General features: G+C 44.8%; 1 protein-coding gene across 9 annotated transcripts in view; it reads left to right on the forward strand.

The window, feature by feature from the left end:
• Nucleotides 1-21,051, forward strand: part of AFF3 (ALF transcription elongation factor 3) — a 573,872-nt gene that overhangs the window by 487,011 nt on the left and 65,810 nt on the right. For 5 of the 9 annotated variants that reach the window (XM_070236083.1, XM_070236085.1, XM_023618557.2 and 2 more), the window contains one exon: nt 3,648-3,688. In XM_070236083.1, coding sequence (XP_070092184.1) covers nt 3,648-3,688 — 41 coding nt within the window. The remainder of the gene's footprint in view (nt 1-3,647; nt 3,689-21,051) is intronic. The other 4 variants (XM_070236086.1, XM_070236088.1, XM_070236084.1 and 1 more) reach the window with 1 other exon arrangement.

A 21,051-nucleotide genomic window follows, 5' to 3' on the forward strand; every position in this document is an offset into this window, starting at 1 on the left:
TCACCGTGGCTGACAAGTGATGTAGGTCTGCTCCCGGGATCCCAACCCACAAACCCAGGCCACCTAAGTGGAGCGCACCAAACTTAACCACTATGCCAGGGGGCTGGCCCCGAAGCCAAAGTATTTTTAAGAGAGGAGGCAGCAAAAAAAACTTTTGCTTTGGTATATGACGTACGTACAATTTTAATCTAATGCCATAAAGCGCTTTTTTTCCCCTCAAGGAATTATTTAAAACATTTGGCATATTCTCCTCTCCTTTCTTGTTAGATGATGAGTCGTTCTCTATAAAGTTTTTAATGATGTAGAATAACTACAAATTAAATAGCACAATCAAAGTCAGACATTAAAAATAGTGGTTCGGGCAGTCGATGGTACTTAGTACCAGGGTGTTAAGTGTGTGGTGACATACTTCATGTGGACAGACTGAGGAGTGAGAGTCACAGAAAGATGTTGCTTAGTGACTGATAGGATGCCAGATGTCTAAACCCAAAAGGACCTTTAGGTCCCAGCATCACATCCGTCTGCTGAAGGAAAGCAGCCCCTGCTCCGGGGTCCCACTCAGCTTGTGTTAGAGGACTTAGCCAACGTCAGTCCTGTGGAGTTATTCTCAACGGGTGATCTCACCTGGGCTGCATCACCCCAGTGATGGTCAAGCGGCTGAGTTTCTTGTTTTTTGTTTGCTTTGTCTGACTTTTGCTTTTTAAATCATCTTCTTGTGGGCTGCACATCAACAGGCACTGTATTTCCTCATCATAAGTCAGCAGGAATTATTTGGAGGTGGGAGAGAAAAGAGTCAGTAGACTTTTTAAATATTGACAGCCACGAGTAGGAGAAAATTCAGATACCGTGTTAGAGATTTCTTTTGAACTTTTAGTCACATCTCTTAGGATTTTTGTTATTCCAGGAACAGTCTGTCTCCAATACCCCCTGCTGAGATGAAGTTCAGAGACTGTACTAATGACATGCCATCTTTCCTTTAGGAGTTCAAAATACTTTTTGTATATTTAGCCCGACAGAGTCAGGAGTAGAGAGTTAAGTTCTTTTCAAGTACAGCTGCCAAAAGTGAAAGCCGTCTTGCTGAGTGATAAGAGAACCCCCTTTAGGAGACAAACCTGGGAACAATGATGGCTGCCCATCAGCTGCTGGGTGCCTTTTGTGAACATGCTCCTGGGCCGGCCCTCAGGGGGAACACAGAGAAAGGAGTGAGAGCAGAGAGAAGGAAGTACCCGTCCTCTGAGGTATGGGAGTGGGCCCCTGGTCTCCAGCCCTCCCTCAGGCTGTGCGCCTTTCCCTGCCTCAGGTGTCCTCGTCAAGAGAAAGCTCTGTAGATATTCTTCATCTCTCTCCTGAACCAAGTATGTGACACTGGAACACCAGCACATTGGGGCCTTAATTCACTGGAATCCAGTGAAGAAGGAGGTGACAGTGACCGCTTAGACTGTCCACAGAGGCCTGGACCTTGACTGGCTGGCTCCCTCATCATCCCGGTTAGAGAAGGAAAGGGTAGTTTGGAAACTGAGACGTAGGTTGAGGGCGGACTCAAGGTCCATAACAGAAATGAATGGCAAAACCACTCCCAGAATGTAAGACTCTCGATTCCCAGTTCAACAGATTTTACATTTTTTTCCTGAATCAGTGTGGTTGTCACTTGTGGAAATTGTCTAAGTTCCTCTTATCGATTTACTTTCAGTTCCTTTGCCAGGCCCAGAAGCTAATGTTCCCTGTGTTACTTCTTTCCGATCTGCCTTTTATTCCTACTTTACTGCAGTGTTTCTCCACAGAGACACCCTTGTCATTTTAAGGAGACAGTTCATTGTACAAGAGACCTTCCTGATCTTTGAAAGGCTTTGGCATCCCTGTCCCCAGGCACTAAATGCCAGTAGTGATCCCCCCTCACATTGTAGCACTGAGCAACTTCCCTGCTCAATTCTAGATATCCCTGGGGTTGGGGGGAAGGGGTGGCCCAGTTGAGAACCACTTGCTAGATGCTTGGACGGGCCCTGGCTCTACCTTCTAGTGCAGTGCAATCAACACCTCTTCTCCCCTGACCACATCCCTCCTTGTCTTTAAAATTTTGCTCCAATTTCAGTGGGAAGGATTCCCTAATTGATTCATTCATTCACAGGTTACTCAGCAGATGTTTGCTGAGCACCTGCTCACAGTTGCAAGCACTGTTTGAGGAGCTGCTGGTCCACCAACCATTGATTACCACTCATATCAGCACCTCCCTAACACTGCCCTACCTTCATCTTTTTATTTGCCTGTTATTTCGTAAGAGTTCTCAAGTCATCCCTGGACCTCTATTCTGATGTCCTACCTAGGGATGGAGAATCTCCAAGACAATGACTACTTCTGCTTTTGTTTTTAACCCCCCTGGAGCCCAGTGCAATCATCTTCACATAGTAGGAATTCAGTAAGTGTTGGACTGACCAACTGATCCAAGGACATGCAACTACCACGAAGGATATATTTCATTTCTGTAAGAGGGATAATGGCTCTGATGTGTCATTTTTTTCTAATCTGAAGATTCTGTCTATTTTGTCTGCTACCTAAATTTGATGAAGAATAACACTGGAAACATTCTGGTGTCCCTGGTAAACAGTCAGCTTGACATGTGCAGTATTCAAGGTGGAAATGGACCTAGCAGTCCTTATTTCCTAGTACCCTGAGTAAGCCTCGGTCTTAGAGGCCATGCTTTGATCCCCTCCCAACTGTGACTTCTGAGACAGAGAACAGAGTGTGCCCTCCGCCTTCCAAAGTGTCAGAGTGCTCAGCGATAGAAGGCAAATGGACAACAAACAGAATAGGCAGATAAGTGGAAAGTGAGTGCGAAACTGGGAGAATCTGAGGGAGAAATGGAGGCCTTTTTCTTTTCTTTTTTCTCTTAGTTTTTGCATTATGGAAAATTTCAAACACATACAAAAATATCCAGAATAATATAATAATCTCCCAATGTGCTCATCACCAAGCTTCAAGAGTTATCAACCCAAGGCTATCTTGTTTCATTTATATGCTCACCCACTCTCCGTTCCCTCCAACTGTATTATTTTAAAACAAATCTCAACATCATATAATTGTATGCATAATATTTCAATATGAATTTCTAACAGACTCTTTAAAAAGTGCCACAATATCATTACTATGCCTAAAACAAATCAATCTCATAATATCATCACATTTCCAGTCAGTGTTCCAATTTCCAATTGTGGTGACTTTTTCAATGAATCCGAAAACTTGGTCAAAAATTACACCTTTGTTGGGAAAGAAGCAGCAAAGAAATCAAAACAGATCTTTTTTCTTACAGGAGAGTAGAATGAAGCAACGGTAAAAAACAATTTCAGGAAGTAAAAATGAAATGGCTCTGATCTTTGCCGGGTCTCCTGAGACCTGTCCAACCTCACCTGTGGCACACCTCGCACCACCCCAAAGCTTGGCCCCTGGGGGCAGGTGTGCACTGTGGCAACTTCAGTTAACCCTTCAGGAATGTTCCTTTCGCAACCTGGCACGGCTCTCTACTAGGTTGCTAGTAGTTTAATATTTGACCACATGGCAAAAAGGTATATGACACAGGTTTTTTAAAAAGTGTTGATTGAGCACATAATTTAAAAGTCAGAATATTAAATAAACATGTCTGTCCTTTCTTCCAGCAGGCAGCCCAGAGAACTGCACTCCACGGTCTGTCTGACAGGTACATTTTGTCATTTTTATGAACTATAAATTGCTTTATGAAACATTCAGCCCTATTTATTGTGGCATATAATTCATAATCGGATTTTGTCCCTAAAGTATCTGTGAACTGGGATGTTAAACATTTTGCACGCTTGGATTTGTCACGCATGTGTGGAGTTTATTACTGCAAAAAGCGCCGTGTTGTATTTCATAGAAAGTATGAAGAACCTCTTGTTGTGCAATGAAACAAGAGACAAGAAACTTAGAGGAAAAGGCCCGAATGGCACGGTAAATTCTGCACTTTTGAATTGGTTGAGATCTAAGCTCATTTTTCAGCAATAAGCACTTCATTTATTTTGAGATGTTGTCTTCTGACTTTTTCCATATCATTTCACTGGGAGTTATCTGTCTTTTGATGAGATTCTCTTGAAATACTTTATGCGTGTAACCCAGTTCGTAGTCCTGAGTGCCTGACTTTTACTCCTTGCTTTGGCTTGTTTTTTCTGATTTGTGTTATCAAATGAGCTACAGGAACCTAACCCAGAAACACTCAAGCTGTATTTCACATCCTGCTTTGCCTAAAACGTATGAAAATAGTTGAACATGGATACATAAAGTTACCCTCTAGGACAGACTAGACCCTTTTTTGTTTTGGTTTGGTTTTGACTTTTCACATACTCAGTTTGGGGTATGTGTGTTTGTGCACGTGTGGGTTTTAAAGCACTCTCAGGAGGTAAGGATGAAGCCCCTGTTTGTCTCCACAAGCCAGATTCTTGCAGTGTTAGAAACAGCTGGAGATGTTCCCCTCGGCTGGCGGGCAGGCACCTCAGCATTGTCTAGCCAACCTTCACTGCCCTCCCTCCCTTCCCAGTTCTTTTTTTTGTGAAATGAACAATAATTGACTGTGTAAGCTAGCTCAGTTCAGTGCTTCTCCAAGGTAAAACCTGTCACTTAGGCGAATTATCTGTGCACATGGATGAAAAGCCTTTTCTCTATGGTAGCAGGCTGAGCCTGAGCGTTTTTATTTCACTTGGAAAGCCTTCCCCATGACAGCCATGCCAGCCTGTGCGCTCTGAGAGCGGCTGCCACGTGATCTTCTTGAACTGCTTCTGGAATTTTCGCAAAAGCTGAGAGCTGTACTTCTTCTGAGTCTGTTGGTAGAAGGAGGAGAGACTCTGGATCAAAATACTTTTAAAATCTGATACAATAATTCCTTTCCTATCCATATTTCTTTTTTCCCTTTAACTTTTCAAGGAAGCATTTCCTTCAACAACATGCTTTGAGAAGCAAGGGAAAGCCCTAAGTTTACAATATTATGTCATTGCCAGTGGTTACAAGGTTTCTTTTGGGGGTGATGAAAACATTGTAAAATTAGATTGTGGTGATGGTTTCCCAACCCTGTAAATATACTAAACACCATTTAATTGCACACTTTAAGTGGGCAAACTTTATGGTATATAAATTATATTTCAATAAAGCTACATTTATAGACAAAAAATGTCATTATGACCTTTGGTAGAATGAATCAAAACCTATTTTAGGAAAATATGAACCCCCTTTGAAGACATGGTTGCAAATACGGAGACAAGTCATCAGACACTAGGACTGTACATTCTAAGGCTTCTTCCCAAGAGACGCATGACTGTGTCCTGGTGGAAAATGTCTATGGATTTTAATGATGGGCAACGCTATTCCCTTGACTTTCTTCTGATATTCTCTCTAAAGCCAAGTAGTTAGTTGACTAGTAAGTCAGCGTCTCAGCCCCTGTTGATTATGTAACTGCTAAGTGCAGAACACTGTGAGAAAAAAAGTCCATTCCCAACAAAAAGAGAAACAGAGGTTCCCGTTGTCACTACTTTTATGAATTTCTCTGTCTTCAAATGTAGTAGAGCATATCTCCCTTAAATCTAAGTATTTCTGTTGACAATTTGGGGAACTTGGCTGATTTCAAAGTAATGCGTTGACTTTACCTATACGTGTAGCAATGCACTTATGTAAAGCTACCTTCTCTGTGCTTTTTCCTTTCTATTTCCTCCTAATTTGGGGCCACACGAGTAATTTCCATAAGTGAGAAGCATCTGTAATCATTTGGAGATACGATTTAAAACCCTTCTTTAAAGTAAGGTCTTAAAACACCTACTGAATTAATTGGATTCATATTTTCTAGTTTCTTAAATTAGAGAACGCTAACTTGCCAAGTGATGTCCTTTTCTATCACATTACTTACTCTGTTGAATAAGCCAGTATTTTCTAGAAAATGTTCAGTGTAACTCTGGGTCAGACCACTGCATGACTTGCCTAATACTCTCTCTGTCAGAGGAACCACCGCAGGGTAGGAATGGAGTTGAGTAAAACTTGCCCCCAGATCGTGACCTTCCCAGGTGGAGACCTCACCCCGATATCTCTGGCTGGTTATAGCCTGGTATTCATCTATTATACATTCATTTACACAAACTATTCTGGTTTCCTAAACCATTTTTTTTCAGCCTATCACTACCTCCTGATATAAAATTCTACAATGATTAGATAGCACTTTCATTTTTGTCCTGGAAAAAGGAAAAGCACTTTTCAGACCTTAAAAGGTGCTTCCAGAGTTCTGCAGTTCTGGAGTGGGACAGAAAAGACCATGTTGGCTCAAGCCATGGCACCATGGGCTCCTTGCATCATCAGGGTCCTGCTGGTTTGTGCATGTGTGGGCCCGTTTCTCTTCCGGTTAGTCTTATCACTGCCTTGAGGACCAGGTGAATACAAGGATGTTTGATACAGGAGTAGAGCCATTTTGTTTCAAGATGTACAACTTGATGATGAAATAGGATTTGGTTGACTTGGGGTTATGGAAGGGATGTGAGTTTACGCTGTAGGAAGCCAGTCGTTGTTCTCTGTTTCCCCATAAGAAAGCCTACCTTCAAGGCTTTGAGTCCTGACCTGATGAGACTAATTATAAAGAAAAGGGTGGCATTTCCCTTTGCTTGCTAAGGTCAGATAGAAATCTCCTTCCTGTGGGCCATCAGAGGTAAGAGAACATCCAGATGTCTTCTGAAGGCCAGTCTCATCTATGTTTTCATTTCTCCAGTTTCCTGCTTTAAATCGGCATTCTAGCAGAAACCCAATATCTGCCAGTCAAGACTCTATGCTCCAAAGTTCAGTGAGTCCTCAGTAATCAATATATAATCTTGATAAATTAAAACAATGATATTTCCATTACCTGAATTTAAAAGTCATCTGTGGTCACCTCCAAAGAAGATCTTTTGCCTTGTTTGGTTTTGCCTGAGTGATGGGCTTAATTTATGGTTCAGCCAAAATAGCCAAAGTATACCAGAGGTCAAAACTGGGTCACACAGCAAGGCAAACTGGGGCTTCTGCCCAACTCACTCGTGCCACCCTGCAGTGACGGGGAGGGTTGAGTGAGGGTAGGGTGGAGCATTTTTTGTCCTTTTCTACTGCAGACTGGAATTTTCATGTCTATTTTATGCCATTGAGAGTCAGCTGGCCTAACAGAGGCCCACTGATACCCCAAGTTATGAAAAAAAGCAAGAGACCAGGGCAGGAAGAGGTGGCAAAAGTCCCAACAAGGTAAACAAGCCAATAACAAGAAAACCTCAATCTGCAAGGGGACACTCTCCCTCTCACTTGTTCACTCCTCATAATGTGCTCTCCAGGGTTTTTTCTTCTTATGGATTGTTGTCCTGATGGGGTAGAAAGAGGCAGAGGAGAAGAGCCATAAATGGGCATGAGGTTCATTTATAAAGGTGTGTCTTTGGTGTGGACGCTGCACTGTGAAAGCTGCCCTATAGCCAGTAATGTGGAAAATATGCAAAGTGCTGTCAGGAGAAGGCAGGATATGTGTGCAGCATGGAAAGTGCCTCTGAATACGATTAACTTCCCTTCCTAAGTAGTAAATAGTAGATAACTGTGATCAAAAAAAGGAGTCGTGTGATTTATCAAGCTGAGCAACTATGCATTTGCAGAGAAGCTGGAGGTCAGTCTTGAAATCTAGGGCAAGAGGAGCGCTAGGAAATTGCCAGGACTAAGAAGTTAATCATCCCCTTGGACTGCTTCCATCTGTCTCAGAGCGACAGGGCTGCGGCACGGTGAGCAGGCGTGCTTTATAGCAGCAGATCAGGAATTAATATTTTCTGTGAAACCTCAAGCATCGTTTGCAGTAACTTGGGTTTTATAAAAATGGAGCATAATTTCATATGAATAAATCTCGTTCCGCTAGAAATATGAGAAGCCAGAAAAAAATTGTGCTTGACTTTAAAAAAAAAAAAAGGAATGAGCAAGAAAGCCAACATGAAAACAGTTGTTGAAGCGATGGCACTTGGAGGGCACGAATGGCCGTGTGGTTAAATTGTGCATATAATCATCTTCTGAAATGTCAGCTTATGACTCCAGAAACAGCTACATTTTTATAGCCTTGGAGATGCATCACCAGCCTGTAACCTGTCTGCCCATCTGGCAATATCTCAGGTCCAAGATCCATTTATATTGAAATCCAAACAACTGCCATTGATTTATTCATTATGCCCCAAGTATTTATTGAGTGTGCATCCTGCGTGCTGAGCCGGGCGCTGCACTGGTGCAGGGGTGCTGGGCTGAGCAGAAGCAGCCGTGCACCTATGCTCATGGCTTCACCGTGCAGAGGGCTGCTGGCTTTGCAAAGAGAAAGGCCTCTTTAGCCTTGTGCATTTGCTGCTCTCAATTTTGCCCTTTCTCAAATAAATCTCATCTGTCAAATCTCCTCTTCCAAGTTAGGGAGGGTATAATGAAATTAAGTAAGTGAGGGGTAGCCTAAAAATAAGGTGTTTTACCTCCATGTGATTCTGATCTTTGTCCAAAAGCAGGACTGGAAATGGCCGCATAGCAGGGTGGGGAGGGCAGGGCAGGCATCTGACTGCAGGGTGAGGGTTTGTATTCGGCTTCATCTTCCTGACCCATCGTCAAGGGGACCACCTTCAACCGAGCAAGGGGAGCGTGTTGTCAGGGGAGGGGGGGCCACCAGCACAGAAGTGTAACTTTCTGAGTAACGTTTTACACGATGTCCTTGACATCCTGAGAGGAAAGTCACGGTCGTCATGCACTACTAATAGTTGGTCTCTTCTTTAAGGGTCCAAAAAAGGGGGCATGGGAGACTTTTAAGAAAGTTTTAAATTTTCCGGCTTTGAAGATGCCAAGGTGGCACACTAGAGGGTATGTGTCGGCCCTGCCCTTGAGACCCACAGCAGTCTCTAGGCTCTCGAATGCAGGGGACTCCTTGTAATGAAGTGTTTTTGGTGGACCATGTAAATAAAAACTTTTTTTAAAGAACTTTAGAGCTTAGAAGCACTATCACATTGACTGTCTCATTTTATGATCCTCACAACAACCCTGTGAGATAGGAACAGGAAGGACCCATTTTACAGATAGGAAAACCGTGTCTGAGACAGGTGATGTGACTTACCCAAGGTCACAAGGTAGCAGTTGGCAGAGCTGGGACTAGACTCCTGGTCGTCTGGCTTCCGGCGAGTATGATCCTCTCGTCCTCCGTCACACAGCCACGAAGCAGACTCGGATGGGGTCAGAGACAGGTGGCTCATGCCACGTTTTAGATTCTAACAAATAGTTGGCTCAGTCTGTACTAATACTTTATTTGTTTCTACTAATAATTTTAATAATCCTAACATTTCTGGCTTAGTTGTCTTTTTATCCCCAACACCTAGCATAGTTCCTGGCAATTAGGAGACACAATAAGTGATTTGATGAGTGAAAGAAAGCAATGAACGAATGAATGAATGAACCGGGACCAATGTTTTATGATTAAACAATGGTAACTTTGGGCTTAAAATAGAAAATGCTTTTCTGAAACTGTGGCTCTCCACCACTGCAGCACACCACCTCAGAGGGCAGTTGACAGTCAGGGCTCATTGTTAAGGGGTTCAAGCAGGTGTCCATGCCTCTAAGACGCTATGGAATTGAGGAACACTACCAACTGCTGCGCAGGAAGAGAGGGGGGAAAGTGAGATCGTTAAAAAAAAATCAGTCCAAAGGCAGGCAAGAAAGTCTTAAAAAAAAAAACAAAACTTCAAAAGATTGAGATCACTCAGTGAGATTAAATTAGAGTGGAATTAAATTAGAAATCGATAACCAAAACAGAACTGTCTGATGCCATTGAGAGGTTTCCTCCACGGAGAGGGTGAGAGGCCAGGTGACCTCTGGCTCCTCACTCTCTCCCGTCCCTTCTCCTCATTCCTGTGCTTCATTCTGTTGACACGACTTAAAATGCTTTCCCATATATCTCCGCCAATTCTTCATGCTTCTTTTTTTCCTTCATTCATTTGGTGCAGATTTACAGTACTGAGCTCCTACAATGGGTAAGGCATTGTGCTGGTCTCTGTGGAAGACACAAAAATTCATTACCCATGGATCTCACTCTTGAGGAGTTTACATTGTGGTAGAGGAAACTTAGGCATACCTATAACTACTGTGTATATTAAATGTCGACATGTGCATAACTACTGTGTATCTTAAATGTCGACGTGTGCATAACTACTGTGTATCTTGAATGTCCACGTGCATCACTACTGTGTTTGTTAAATGTCCACGTGCGCATACGTAGTCGTAGGTCTTATTAGTCCAGCAGTCACGTGTAGGTACTATACCAAGCGTTTCTCATACATTACTTCATTTAATCCTCACAGCAACCCTCTCAGCTAGAAAGGAGGACTTCAACATTAGGGCCTTAAAGAGATGACGTTTTCAATGAAGTTTTGTTTTATTTCATTTTCCAAATACTCTCCCTAAAATCCTAGTGAATCTGGGTCTCCAGAGACACATAACTTACTGAAAGTCTTACAGCCATCAAGCCTCAGAGTGGCCTGACTCCGGTTGAAGCTCTTAGCCACTTCAGTAACACCCTCCTCCCACATTAGGATATGAAGAAATAAATGTCACTAGAGGGGTGCAGGTAAGGCACTGAAGTTCTCTCAGAGCACGGAGGAAGGGGACTGGAGAGGGGGCATTGGAAGTAGCATATGAAGGATGGGTGGCATCAGGTGACCCACGAATGGAGAAAGGAAGGACCAACCATCTCTGCAGAAAGAATGGCCTGAGCAAAGCAAGACTGTGGGGGCCCTTCATTCCTCTGGGATGTGTGCATCTGAAGGGAAAGTTGTCGGGGAGCTCGCTCTAGACAGCCACCCAAGGGGTTGCGGGGGGAGGGGGAGTCGGTCTTTTGCTGCACAGTGCTTCCTTCCAACGTGGCATGCAGCCTCATCTTCCATGGAAACCTCAAATAACCAGCTCCCCAACTCCCACAGCTCCTATTCCATCAGCACCTCATGTAATTGCTGACACAGGCCTGCCTCTGTGCTCTGCTCACTTTATGTATTTATGTCTGGTCTCAATAACTGACTGGAGAACAGGAAGCAGATCTGGAATATTAGCTAGTGCTTTATACAAAATGACTGTTCAGTAATGACTTACTAAATGCCTTTCAAACAAGAAAGACCAAGAATTCAAATTGTGCTACTCATCTCTGTTCTCACGGTAAGGAAGGAAAAAAAAAACCCAAACCGCTGGCTCAGCTTTCCCTAAGCTCCTCTCTTTACAAGACGTCATGAAGCAAGCCTGGGATTCTGAATCCTTGAACTTGGGCTGGAATTGACTTTGGGCAATGTACTTACTCATCTGCATCTGAACCTTCTCAGTCGCATAAACAGGATGATAATAGTGTCCTCCTGGTTAGGATTCAATGAGGTGATAAACAGAAAAAGTGTTTTGTTAATCTATCCACATGATCGTAGTTTTTCTATTGCACCACTGAGAAAAGCCACTCATCAAGATACCATGAGATGCTCTTTGATTTAAGTCCTACCAAGAAACTTAACCAAGAGAGGAGAATTATTACAATATAGATTTAATATATGAAACCATGAATAACTAATAGTGTGGGGCATGTTTTTACACTGATGTTATAGAAAATAAATATCAACAAATTCCAACAAATATCCTTTACTATTGCTCAGACCATCCCTACCTTGTGGTATGTTCTAATCTAGCCTGTTCTCCCCAAAAGCCAAATTGTGAGTCTTTGGGTCCTAGGTGAGGTTGACTTACGCCTCCAAGGAGGCTGCAGCCTCTCTCTCCTGCATCCTCTTCCTACTTCACTCCTGTAAAAAAATCATCCTGGGTCATTTCCTGACACCTTTTCCAGCTGATCTCCAAAGAATTAGATTCATTTTGTTAGTTCAAAGTAAATAATCCTTATTTCAAAAGCAAACAGTGATTCTCAGATCACATGGGGGCTCCCTGGCAGAGATCTGTTTGGGGCCGTGTGGAGAGAGAACAATGCTGAGGCGCTGGGGCAGCACTCTCTTCTCTAAGAGGGCCAGCGATACCCATCGATATTCACAAAAGTGGACACCCTCGGCCTGACCACTTCTTCTGGAGAGGCCGCATAAGTGTCCCCCACCGCCCTTTCGTGGCTGTTAGCTCAATTGACTGCATTAACATTGTGAGCAAACGCAGGCTGTCAGGTTTAAAAATCAGTGTTTAAAAAGCCCCTGTGGTACTAATTTCCACAATAAAACTGAACAGCTCCAGAGAAGCCATTGAGTTCTATCAGGTAAATAACACACATTTTAAAAGGTCCCCAACATGTGTTTTACGCAATAGAACAGAGCAGCCTGGAAGAAACCGTTACAGTCTTTTGAGTAAATAAATAATGAGTTTTGTGTAGCCACTAGTTGCCCTTTGGGATGGTTTGGTGGGTTTGGGGATGTCTGAGGATTAATGTGGACCTGCTGCCTGACATCTGGGCAAGGGGGACGCAGCAGGAGGGGCCTCTGGGGAAAAGTAAGTTTTAACCCTTTTTGTCAGTGTCCATGATTGCCATGGGCCCACAGGAACAAACGGGGTGACTTAGAAGGGTTTGACCTCTTTCCAGAAGAATGATAGTGGTGACACCTGCACAACGATGTGAATGTACGTAATACCACTGAACTGTTCACTTGAAAATGGTTTAAATGGCAAATTTTGTTATAAATATTTATCACAATAAAAAATTTTAAAAAGAAAAAAAAAATCAATGTACATCCCTGCGCATACTAATATTTCAAGCTCTTCAAGACGGCCCCTTTCTCTTATGGTCTAGAGTAGAAAGTGGTTCCCTCTCTCCTGGGTTTGAGGTGCTCGAGTTCCGGTCTGGAGTTTCCTCCCTTCCCTCTGCCAGTGGAGGAGGCCTCTCGCAGGTGACCCTGGTCTCCTGTGGTGGGGAGACCCGCCGTCCCTCCCCTGCTCCGAGAGCCAGGGGTCTGTGACCATGGAAGAGCAGAGCTAATCGTCCACACCACTTGAGTTAACCAGCCTCGGGAAAGGGACCAGGAACCGGGCACCTCAGAGATGGGCTGACGAAACATTTACAACCATATTTACATTACTGGCTTTGACCCGTTATCATCCACACCGTGTTCCCTGTCTTGTGGACTAGTTCTCTCAGGCTTAGTTGATGAAGTTACCGGAGGTAGAATATTTAAATAACAGAACCTAAGTTATTTTTATTGAAAGTCTCTGTCACTGTCACAGTCCTTCATGCCACTGTCCCTTCTAAACCAAGGACAGTGGTACAGTGTGTGTCTAATGTTTGTCGTTCAGTGTATCACCCCAGATTTTTTAATGTATCCAATATAGGAGACATCTCAAAGTTTAAATTGAGAGAAATAAAACTATTGTGTAATTAGCGTAGTTTTCAATATTTGTCACTACTGTCTCCTCCTTTTTAAAAATATATATTTCTGAAGTAAAATTATACATGTGCCTTCTTGAGTAACTACTTAGATGAAATTAAGTGCTTTCTGTCCTGCACCGAATGCGCTGATGATGGGTTAGTTAGTGGTCAGGTCTATTAAAATGTTTAAGCTGATTACACGTGAAGGTACAATCTATAGTCTCCCCACACACACCCACTTTTTAAATTTTGCATATGTGGTCACCATTCTCACTGACCCAGATCTGGATATTGAACTGAACATAAAAGAAAGCAAAGGGCAACAAATAATGTATTTTACAGGAAAAAAAAAAAAGATTAAAAAAAGATGCATTTTTAATACACATGTATATTTCTTAACGCATTTATGCCTCTGTCTTTGGATATATCACTCGCATCTAGGCCTTTAGTAAGTGCAGGCCAGCTGGAGAAACATTTGTGCTGGGCAGGTGGTTTTAAAGCTAATAGATAGATTAGGGTGTTTTGTTTTGTTTGTTTTGCTTTGTTTAAAACCAAACTACTTAGCTGCTTTTGATGGAAGTTTATTTAAATTGTGTGACACCAAAACTGTTTTTTGTTTTGTTTTTTTTAAATCTCCTTTTAGTGGAGAAAACTAGCCAAAGCCCTGAAGCCTGCTTTCTCTGCCCTAAGAGCCTTTCAGGCCAGCACCGCCCACCCACTCCCATGCTCTCCATTCCACCCTCCACAGTAAGTTCCCTCCCAGGCAGCCCCACCCGGGCCATTTCACTCTTTGGACTCACAGAGCCAGCTGGAGAGAGCTGCCCCTCCAGCTGCTAACTCTGGGCACGGGGCCTGCCCTCCTCTTCTCTCCTCCACTCCCCAATCAGCTTCCCCATGACCCACTCCTCAGCTGCCCTGCCAGAGGCAGCCTTGGGCCAGCGTTGGCCGTGCTGGCCGGCTGGCCTTTAATGACTGTGTTTTGGAGCCCCATGAGCTCCCCTGCTGCTGTTGAAAGGTTAATGTGCTCCCTGTCAACTGGAGCAACCTGACCTTTCCCAGCTCGTCCAACTCCTTTCCCTGTGCTGGCTCCCAGGCAACTGACTGGTGGGCCAGCTGCCGCCCCATAGCTTCCCGATGGCCTGCAGAATGCAGTGCCCACCTCTGCCCTTGCCAGCCAGCATCAGAGCCCGGCCATCTGCATCTGTTATTCGGGAACAGCCATCAGGGCTGCCAAATTCTGAGCAGATTCCTCAGCCTTGCCTCCTCTCTCTGTAATTCTCCGTGGCCTTGGGTTTGAGTTTTCATGCTGCCTCTATCCATTGTTCCCCTCTCCCTGAGAGGCAGCCTTCGGTATGTCAATGCTCATTAAGTAATTACAGGTCAGTTAGGTTAAAATGGGGAAACCAAACCAACTGCTTGCGAAGGGAGAGTCTATGGCCGCTTCTACCACCTCCCAGACGGGTCGGCCTGCTCGCTGGCCCCATCTGGCTGATTGGACGGAGCCTCCATGAAACCCAGCCCAGGCCAAGAGTCTGAAGGCCTGGCAGCAACCCACTCACCTCCCTCTGGCCCCATTTGCCCTGTTCTGGGCCGGTGACTCAGAGAGCCACTTTAGGCCACTGTTCCTCATCTTAAAATGGTGACGGTAAGCCCTGTTCAGCCAGTCGAAGCCTGGTGCTGGGAGGAGAGAAGGGAGTAACCGGCGTGGAGGTACTTCCAGCCACAAACGCTTTGCAGGCACCAAGAATTAAGGTCTTTATTAGCTTTCTGAGGGAACATGTGAAGGAGTCCCTATTTTCTTTGAGTCATCGCCCCAGCCACTGAGCTATTTCATGTGATTCTAAAAGGACAGTAGGCGTGGGCCTTTGCTATTGTTGGAAGATGAACACAAATCTGAATGATACGCCACCCCTCCCTGACAAAGGCGGGTGGTCTTCAGGGCCTCATGTTACCCTGGCCTCTTGGGGCAGCGTGTCTGCTGCATGAGGCCCTGTGCTGGGGCTTGATGTCATTATCCCATTTCATCCCCATGACAGCCCTCTGGGTAGGTGCCATTGTCCCCGTTGTACACGTGAAAACACTGAAGCCTAGAGCAATGGAATCACTTGCCCAGGGTTAATGAAGGAATAGAGCTGACTGGAGCCCAGGATTTCAGATGGCAGTGTGGCCTTAGGCAGAGAGGCCCTGGCAGATGGAGCTGGTGGCAGGGGCATGCTGCTCATCACCTGGTGGTGGCCCAAGGGCCTCATCCTTGCTCGGCCCCAGAGAACCCCTTAAAACAGCACAGAATCCCGCCCTGCCGCGAGCTCACGCTCACAGCATGGGCTGAGGGCTGCACCCAGGGCCAAGGCTGCTGGCCCCCGCCCGTGTGGCAGGGCAGCAGAACGTGGTCACATGTGATCAGAGGGAGCCTCTGCCCACTCCACACCTGACATCACACAGGAATGAACATGCACCCACGAAGGATTCCGCTGGGCTTGCTTGGTAGAACAAGCCTTGTCTAGCTCTATTCTCCCCAAGAAAGGAGTTCTAAGGATTTCAGCCCGTCTCCTGTGTCTGCACTTAAAACAGAAGAGGGCAAAAACCTCGAAAAGTGCCCTGGTCATGCTTGGGCGGATTGCAGTGTTGAGGAAGGGAGAGCCCAGCCAGCCTGACTTCCAAAGACTTATATTTCTTGAAGGTTTTTTTTCCCTTCCAACTGGCTCGAGAAATATTAGCTATTCACTAACCTTTCAAAATGAAGGCCAAAGTTTGCTCACATCTGTACAGCAATTCTGCACCCCGTGGGTCTCTAAAGCGTGAACCTGCCCATCCTTGGTTCCGTTGGGCATCGGTCATCAGCCACCCTGTTGCTCGCCTCAGCCGAGTGCAGTGAAGCTCCGGGGCAGTGGAGACCACACAGATACTCTTGGATGTCAGAAGGTCTGTAACAGCAGAGACTCAACCAACGTGACTCCTGAGTCCCCTTCAAGCCCTGGCTCTGCCACAGACTCATTTTGTGACTCCAGGCCCAGCAATTTTCTTCTCCCACCCCTGCATACATGCTGCTCCTTCCTTCTGGAACAGTTTTCCTTCCCTCTTCTTCTCCTCCCCTCCAACCTCCCTGGCCCGCTCCTACCCACACTTCAGGTCACACCTTAAACATCCTCTTCCCCCTTAGGGCTTCCTCCCTTTGCCGTCTGTTGCCATAGCACCCTGCACTTGCCTGTGGGTGACACTCATCAGTGTGGTAATGAGCTGCTTCGTTTGCCACCTCCCCATGGAAGACAAGCTGCACCTTGTGTCTGTCAAGTCTAGGCACGCCGAGCAGTGCCCGATGCAGGGCCTTAACGCTCCCTGACCGACTCGCTCTCTCCCAGTCCTTCGCTCTCATCTGTTAAGTGCAGATAGTGGTCCTCGCTCTGTCCACCGTGAAGCTTTTGGAAAGGCCTTAGGAGATTCTTTTTGCAAAAGTGCTATGTAAAACAAAAAGCTGGTTACAAATAATACACATTTTTAGTAGTACAGTTGCTACAAAAAAAAGAAAGCAACTTGAATAGCTGTTCTCCAGGATGGGTAACAAAGGGTAAAGTCAAAACACCCCACTGCCTCTTTTACCCCAGACACTTTACCCCCAACCTAGGGTGGCTGACGACTTTTCTCCAGCAGTAATGAATGAGATAAGTTTCACAAGGTGACGGTGGTAAATATTATAACATAAAAGCAATTACTGACATGGCAATTTTAATTCAAAATCACTTTAATTACTTAGGACTCCAACTCATTTAGAATCCTGTCTCCACAGAGCTTCCTTGAGCTTCCTAAACTGTCTCCACCTTGGTTACCTGGAGGCAGTCTGCGAAATTTTGTTCCACCTTGGTATAAGTCAGCACCTCAGGGAGTGCAGGTGGATGGGCAGCTGGCTAGATTGCAGGCGGGGCCTGGGCCCCCTCCAGACACTGTTGTGCTGCTCTTCAACAAAGCCTTGCACTCCGGGCTGCCGTGCCCCAGCCCGGGTAGCAGCCTTCATCCTGTGATCCCCCAGGCTGATTACAGCTACAGTCCCCGTGCACCCCAATGTCTGCCTGTGCCCCAGGGTAATTGTGGGCAGTGCCTCCTTCACTCTCAAAAGTGTCCTGGTTTAAACCGCAACGAGATATCACCTCACACCCGTTAGGATGACTGCTGCAGAAAACGGAAAATAAATGTTGGCGAGGACATGGAGAAATTGGAAAGAATGTAAAATGGTGTAGCCACTATGGAAAAAATGTGACAGTTCCTCAAAAAATTTAAATAGAATTACCATATGATTCAGCAAAACTTTTGGATATATACGCCAAAGAACTGAAAGCAGGGTCTCGAAGAGATACTTGCACGCCTGTGTTCATAGCAGCATTATTCACAATAGCCAAGAGGTAGAATTAACCCAAGTGCCCATCGATGGATGAATAGATAAACAAAATGTGGTAATACATACAATGGCATATTATTCAGCCTTGAAAAGGAAGGAAATTCTGACATGTGCTACATAATGTACTTTGAGGACATTATGCTAAGTGAAATAAGCCAGTTCCAAAAAGAAAAATACTATATAATTCTGCTTACGTGAGGTATCTACTATAGTCAAATTCAGACAGAAAGTAGAATGATGGTTGCCAGAGGCTGGGAGGAGGGGCTGGGGAGTTAGTGCTTAATGGGTGCAGAGTTTCAGTTTTGTGAAATGAAAAGAGTTTTGAAGACGGATGGTGGTGATGGTCACAAAACAATGTGAGTCTCCTTAATGCTACTGAACCTGTAGACTTCAAAATGATTACGATGGTACATTTTACGTTATGCATATTTTACCATAATTTAAAAAAAATAAAATGCTGTGGTTTAGACTATAAATTATGTGGCCACCCTAATTATAACTAATCTTGAATTTGTGTCAGTCAGTGTTACTCAAGGAAACATTTTCAACGTAAGCCTTTTATTTCTAACTATGGAATAAAAAACTCTTCTTCGTATGAAGGAATCTGACGTCTCGGCAGGCAGATGGGGAGAAGTTTGAAGGACATTTGTTTGGATGGGGTGGCATGATAGGTAGCAGCTTACACAGGAATCAGGCCACCAGTGAGGGGAAATCCAGCTTAATCCTTTCCTGGGCTTCAGGCCGGGGTTCTTTGGGAAAGAAAGGCTCATTGCAGTTTCTAGAGTGCTTGTCCCAGGACTTAGGAGCGGCAAGGGAGAGGCTCACATGGCCAGGCCACTCCCAGGAGTTGGGGCCCTCCCTGAGCCTTCACAGCTGCACAGAGCCCTTTTCCGTGTCCTGCTCAGGCCAGCTTTCCTGCGGCAGTCCGCAGGACTTCCATCTTCAAGACTTAGCTGGGCCCTCCTCCGTCTCAGTTCCTCTGAGAGCCCATGTCCTCTACAAGGTCAGCTCCCCCACGAGGTGAGCCCAGGACATGCCAGGCTTCTCTATTTCTCCATGATATGGTCCCCTGAGCTGTATCACACAGTGAAAGTGCCCCCTATCCATACTCCCAAACTGTAATCCCTCCTTCACTGGCCTGATCGCCTTTTTTCGCTGATAAACTACCTCAGCGAAGTGTGCAGATGGGGTCATAAAGTCTTCTCTTTATTTCCGTGAGAGGCGTTCAATAGCTGTTAGAGACTGTTTTCTAACACCGCTGTCATTACTTTAGTTAGTATTTAACAAGTCTCTATGTTAACCTTCCCCCTTTTCAAGCTTTATGCAGTGCATCCCCATCATGCCCCAGTGTTATTTTTGTCTCTGAGCTTTCGAATGAAGATCGCCTGTTGGAAGTCTTAATGCTAAAACCCTGGAGCTCCTAAAGGAAGTGCGGGTTTTCAGAGCTCTCCCCTCTGTGACGGTCACATTTCCGAGGGGTTGAGTGGCTTGTACCCATGAGCAGCCCCCAAAGAGTCGTCTAGAGTGAAACTTGGTGCATGTGGCCAACCTCATCTCTCTCTGCATCCTCCCTACCTGTTCTACAAAGGGCAAGCTGCATCCAGTGCAGTGGGCAGGTCTAAATAGTAGGGTCTAAAGGAGAATTGCTTTCCAAAGAAGTATTCTACCTTTTATGTGTTATGAGAAAAAAAAACTGGCAACAAGAGCAAACATGAGTTTGGGAAATGGACTCTAGGTTTGCAGATACCACTTTCTTTCAGTGAAACACCCCAAGGAGGGCATGTCCTTATTAACTCCCACATTATTACCGGTCCTGTTGAATCAAATAACATCTTCCAACATTCTGTTGTCCAAATGCCACAGAACGCAGTTTAGGATTGGCAGCCTCCGCTAGTTTGGATACACTGAAAATCCTCGGTATTGGCATTCTCTACACCTGCATGGCAAGGCAGGGCTGTACGTTTCTTTCTTTAGAAATCCTGATCTCTTCATATGACCCCTTTAGGATTCTCAGTCAGCTGGCGGGTGTTACGGTCCTGGAGATAGAAACAAGTTTTGTTTCGCTGGGGAAGTGGTTACATAAGCCTCACTTTTCATCCCTTTCAACTCATTCAAAAACTTTAAAAGGCAGTATTTTAATCCTCAGTTTTGTGACTTTGAGACAGACTCAGATAATATTTTATTTCCCCTTTACTTTGATCTTCTGACTGTTCTTCCATAATGACTGTTGTGTTACATTCCTCTTAAAATATAGCTTTGGCAACCTGAAATATGAATTCCCAGGTCCCAGACCTCCCGATCTGTGATTGATTGTAATTAATTCTCTCACACGGCATTCCATCTAGGATCCTGTCAAATAACCCAGAAGAAACTGTGCAAACTTTCCAGCAGGAAATCCCTGCGCATCATTTAATGGTGATGCCGTTTGCCAGGTGCCATTCACCTTCCTTAAGTCATCCAGAACATTCCAGGAGCATCTCCTCAGTGCTTGGCACCTTATGTTGTTAAGTTGGATGGATAAGAAAGATCACAAACCTAAGGTTACCAGACTTAGCAAATAAAAATATGGGAACAATAAATAATTTTAGAATAAATATGTCCCTTGTATTGCATATTATTCATTATTTATCTGAAATTCAAACTTCACTGGGTGCCCTGTATTTTATCTGGCAACCCTACAGAAACCATATTTTGAGTGAAAGACCATTAAGAAAAAAATATTCTGTAAAAGTATTTGAACTTTGTGAGAAATTACTTAAGGAAATGTCAAGATCTTGGAGGGCCATCTGTATACAAACTGTGGACGCAGCTTAAATGGAAATTCTGTCTCGCTCTTCAAAAGAGCTTCCTTGGAAACTGATTTTCTCTTGTCAGTAGATTGAGAATCTCACTTTCAGTAGAAGCCGTGCATAGTGGTTCCTCTTGATTTTCCACACAAGTGTGTATCTCTGTGTGCGTGGAGGATGTGTCACACTTGCTACAAACGTTAGGCGTGTCTGGAAGTCCCGGCAGGGGTGGTACCATTCACGGGGCAGAGGCATCCGACTGAACTCCTGCTCCCCACCTCCCACCTTACGTGTCCGGATGAAAAACAGACTTCCACTTTCTACAAGGCATGGCTGCTGTCCCAGCACCATGCTGGCCTTTTGGTGCCATTTCTAATCTGTATTTTGCTGAGTTATTTGTGCCAAGGACTGTCTGTTTTGATAAAGTGGAAGCTTTTTTCTTGCTGCCACTGAGGAGAATTCCTGACCTGTTTCCACGTCAGTGATGCGGCCAAGGAGATTTT

Source organism: Equus caballus, chromosome 15, assembly GCF_041296265.1.
Source record: "Equus caballus isolate H_3958 breed thoroughbred chromosome 15, TB-T2T, whole genome shotgun sequence".
Taxonomy (NCBI): Eukaryota; Metazoa; Chordata; class Mammalia; order Perissodactyla; family Equidae; genus Equus; species Equus caballus.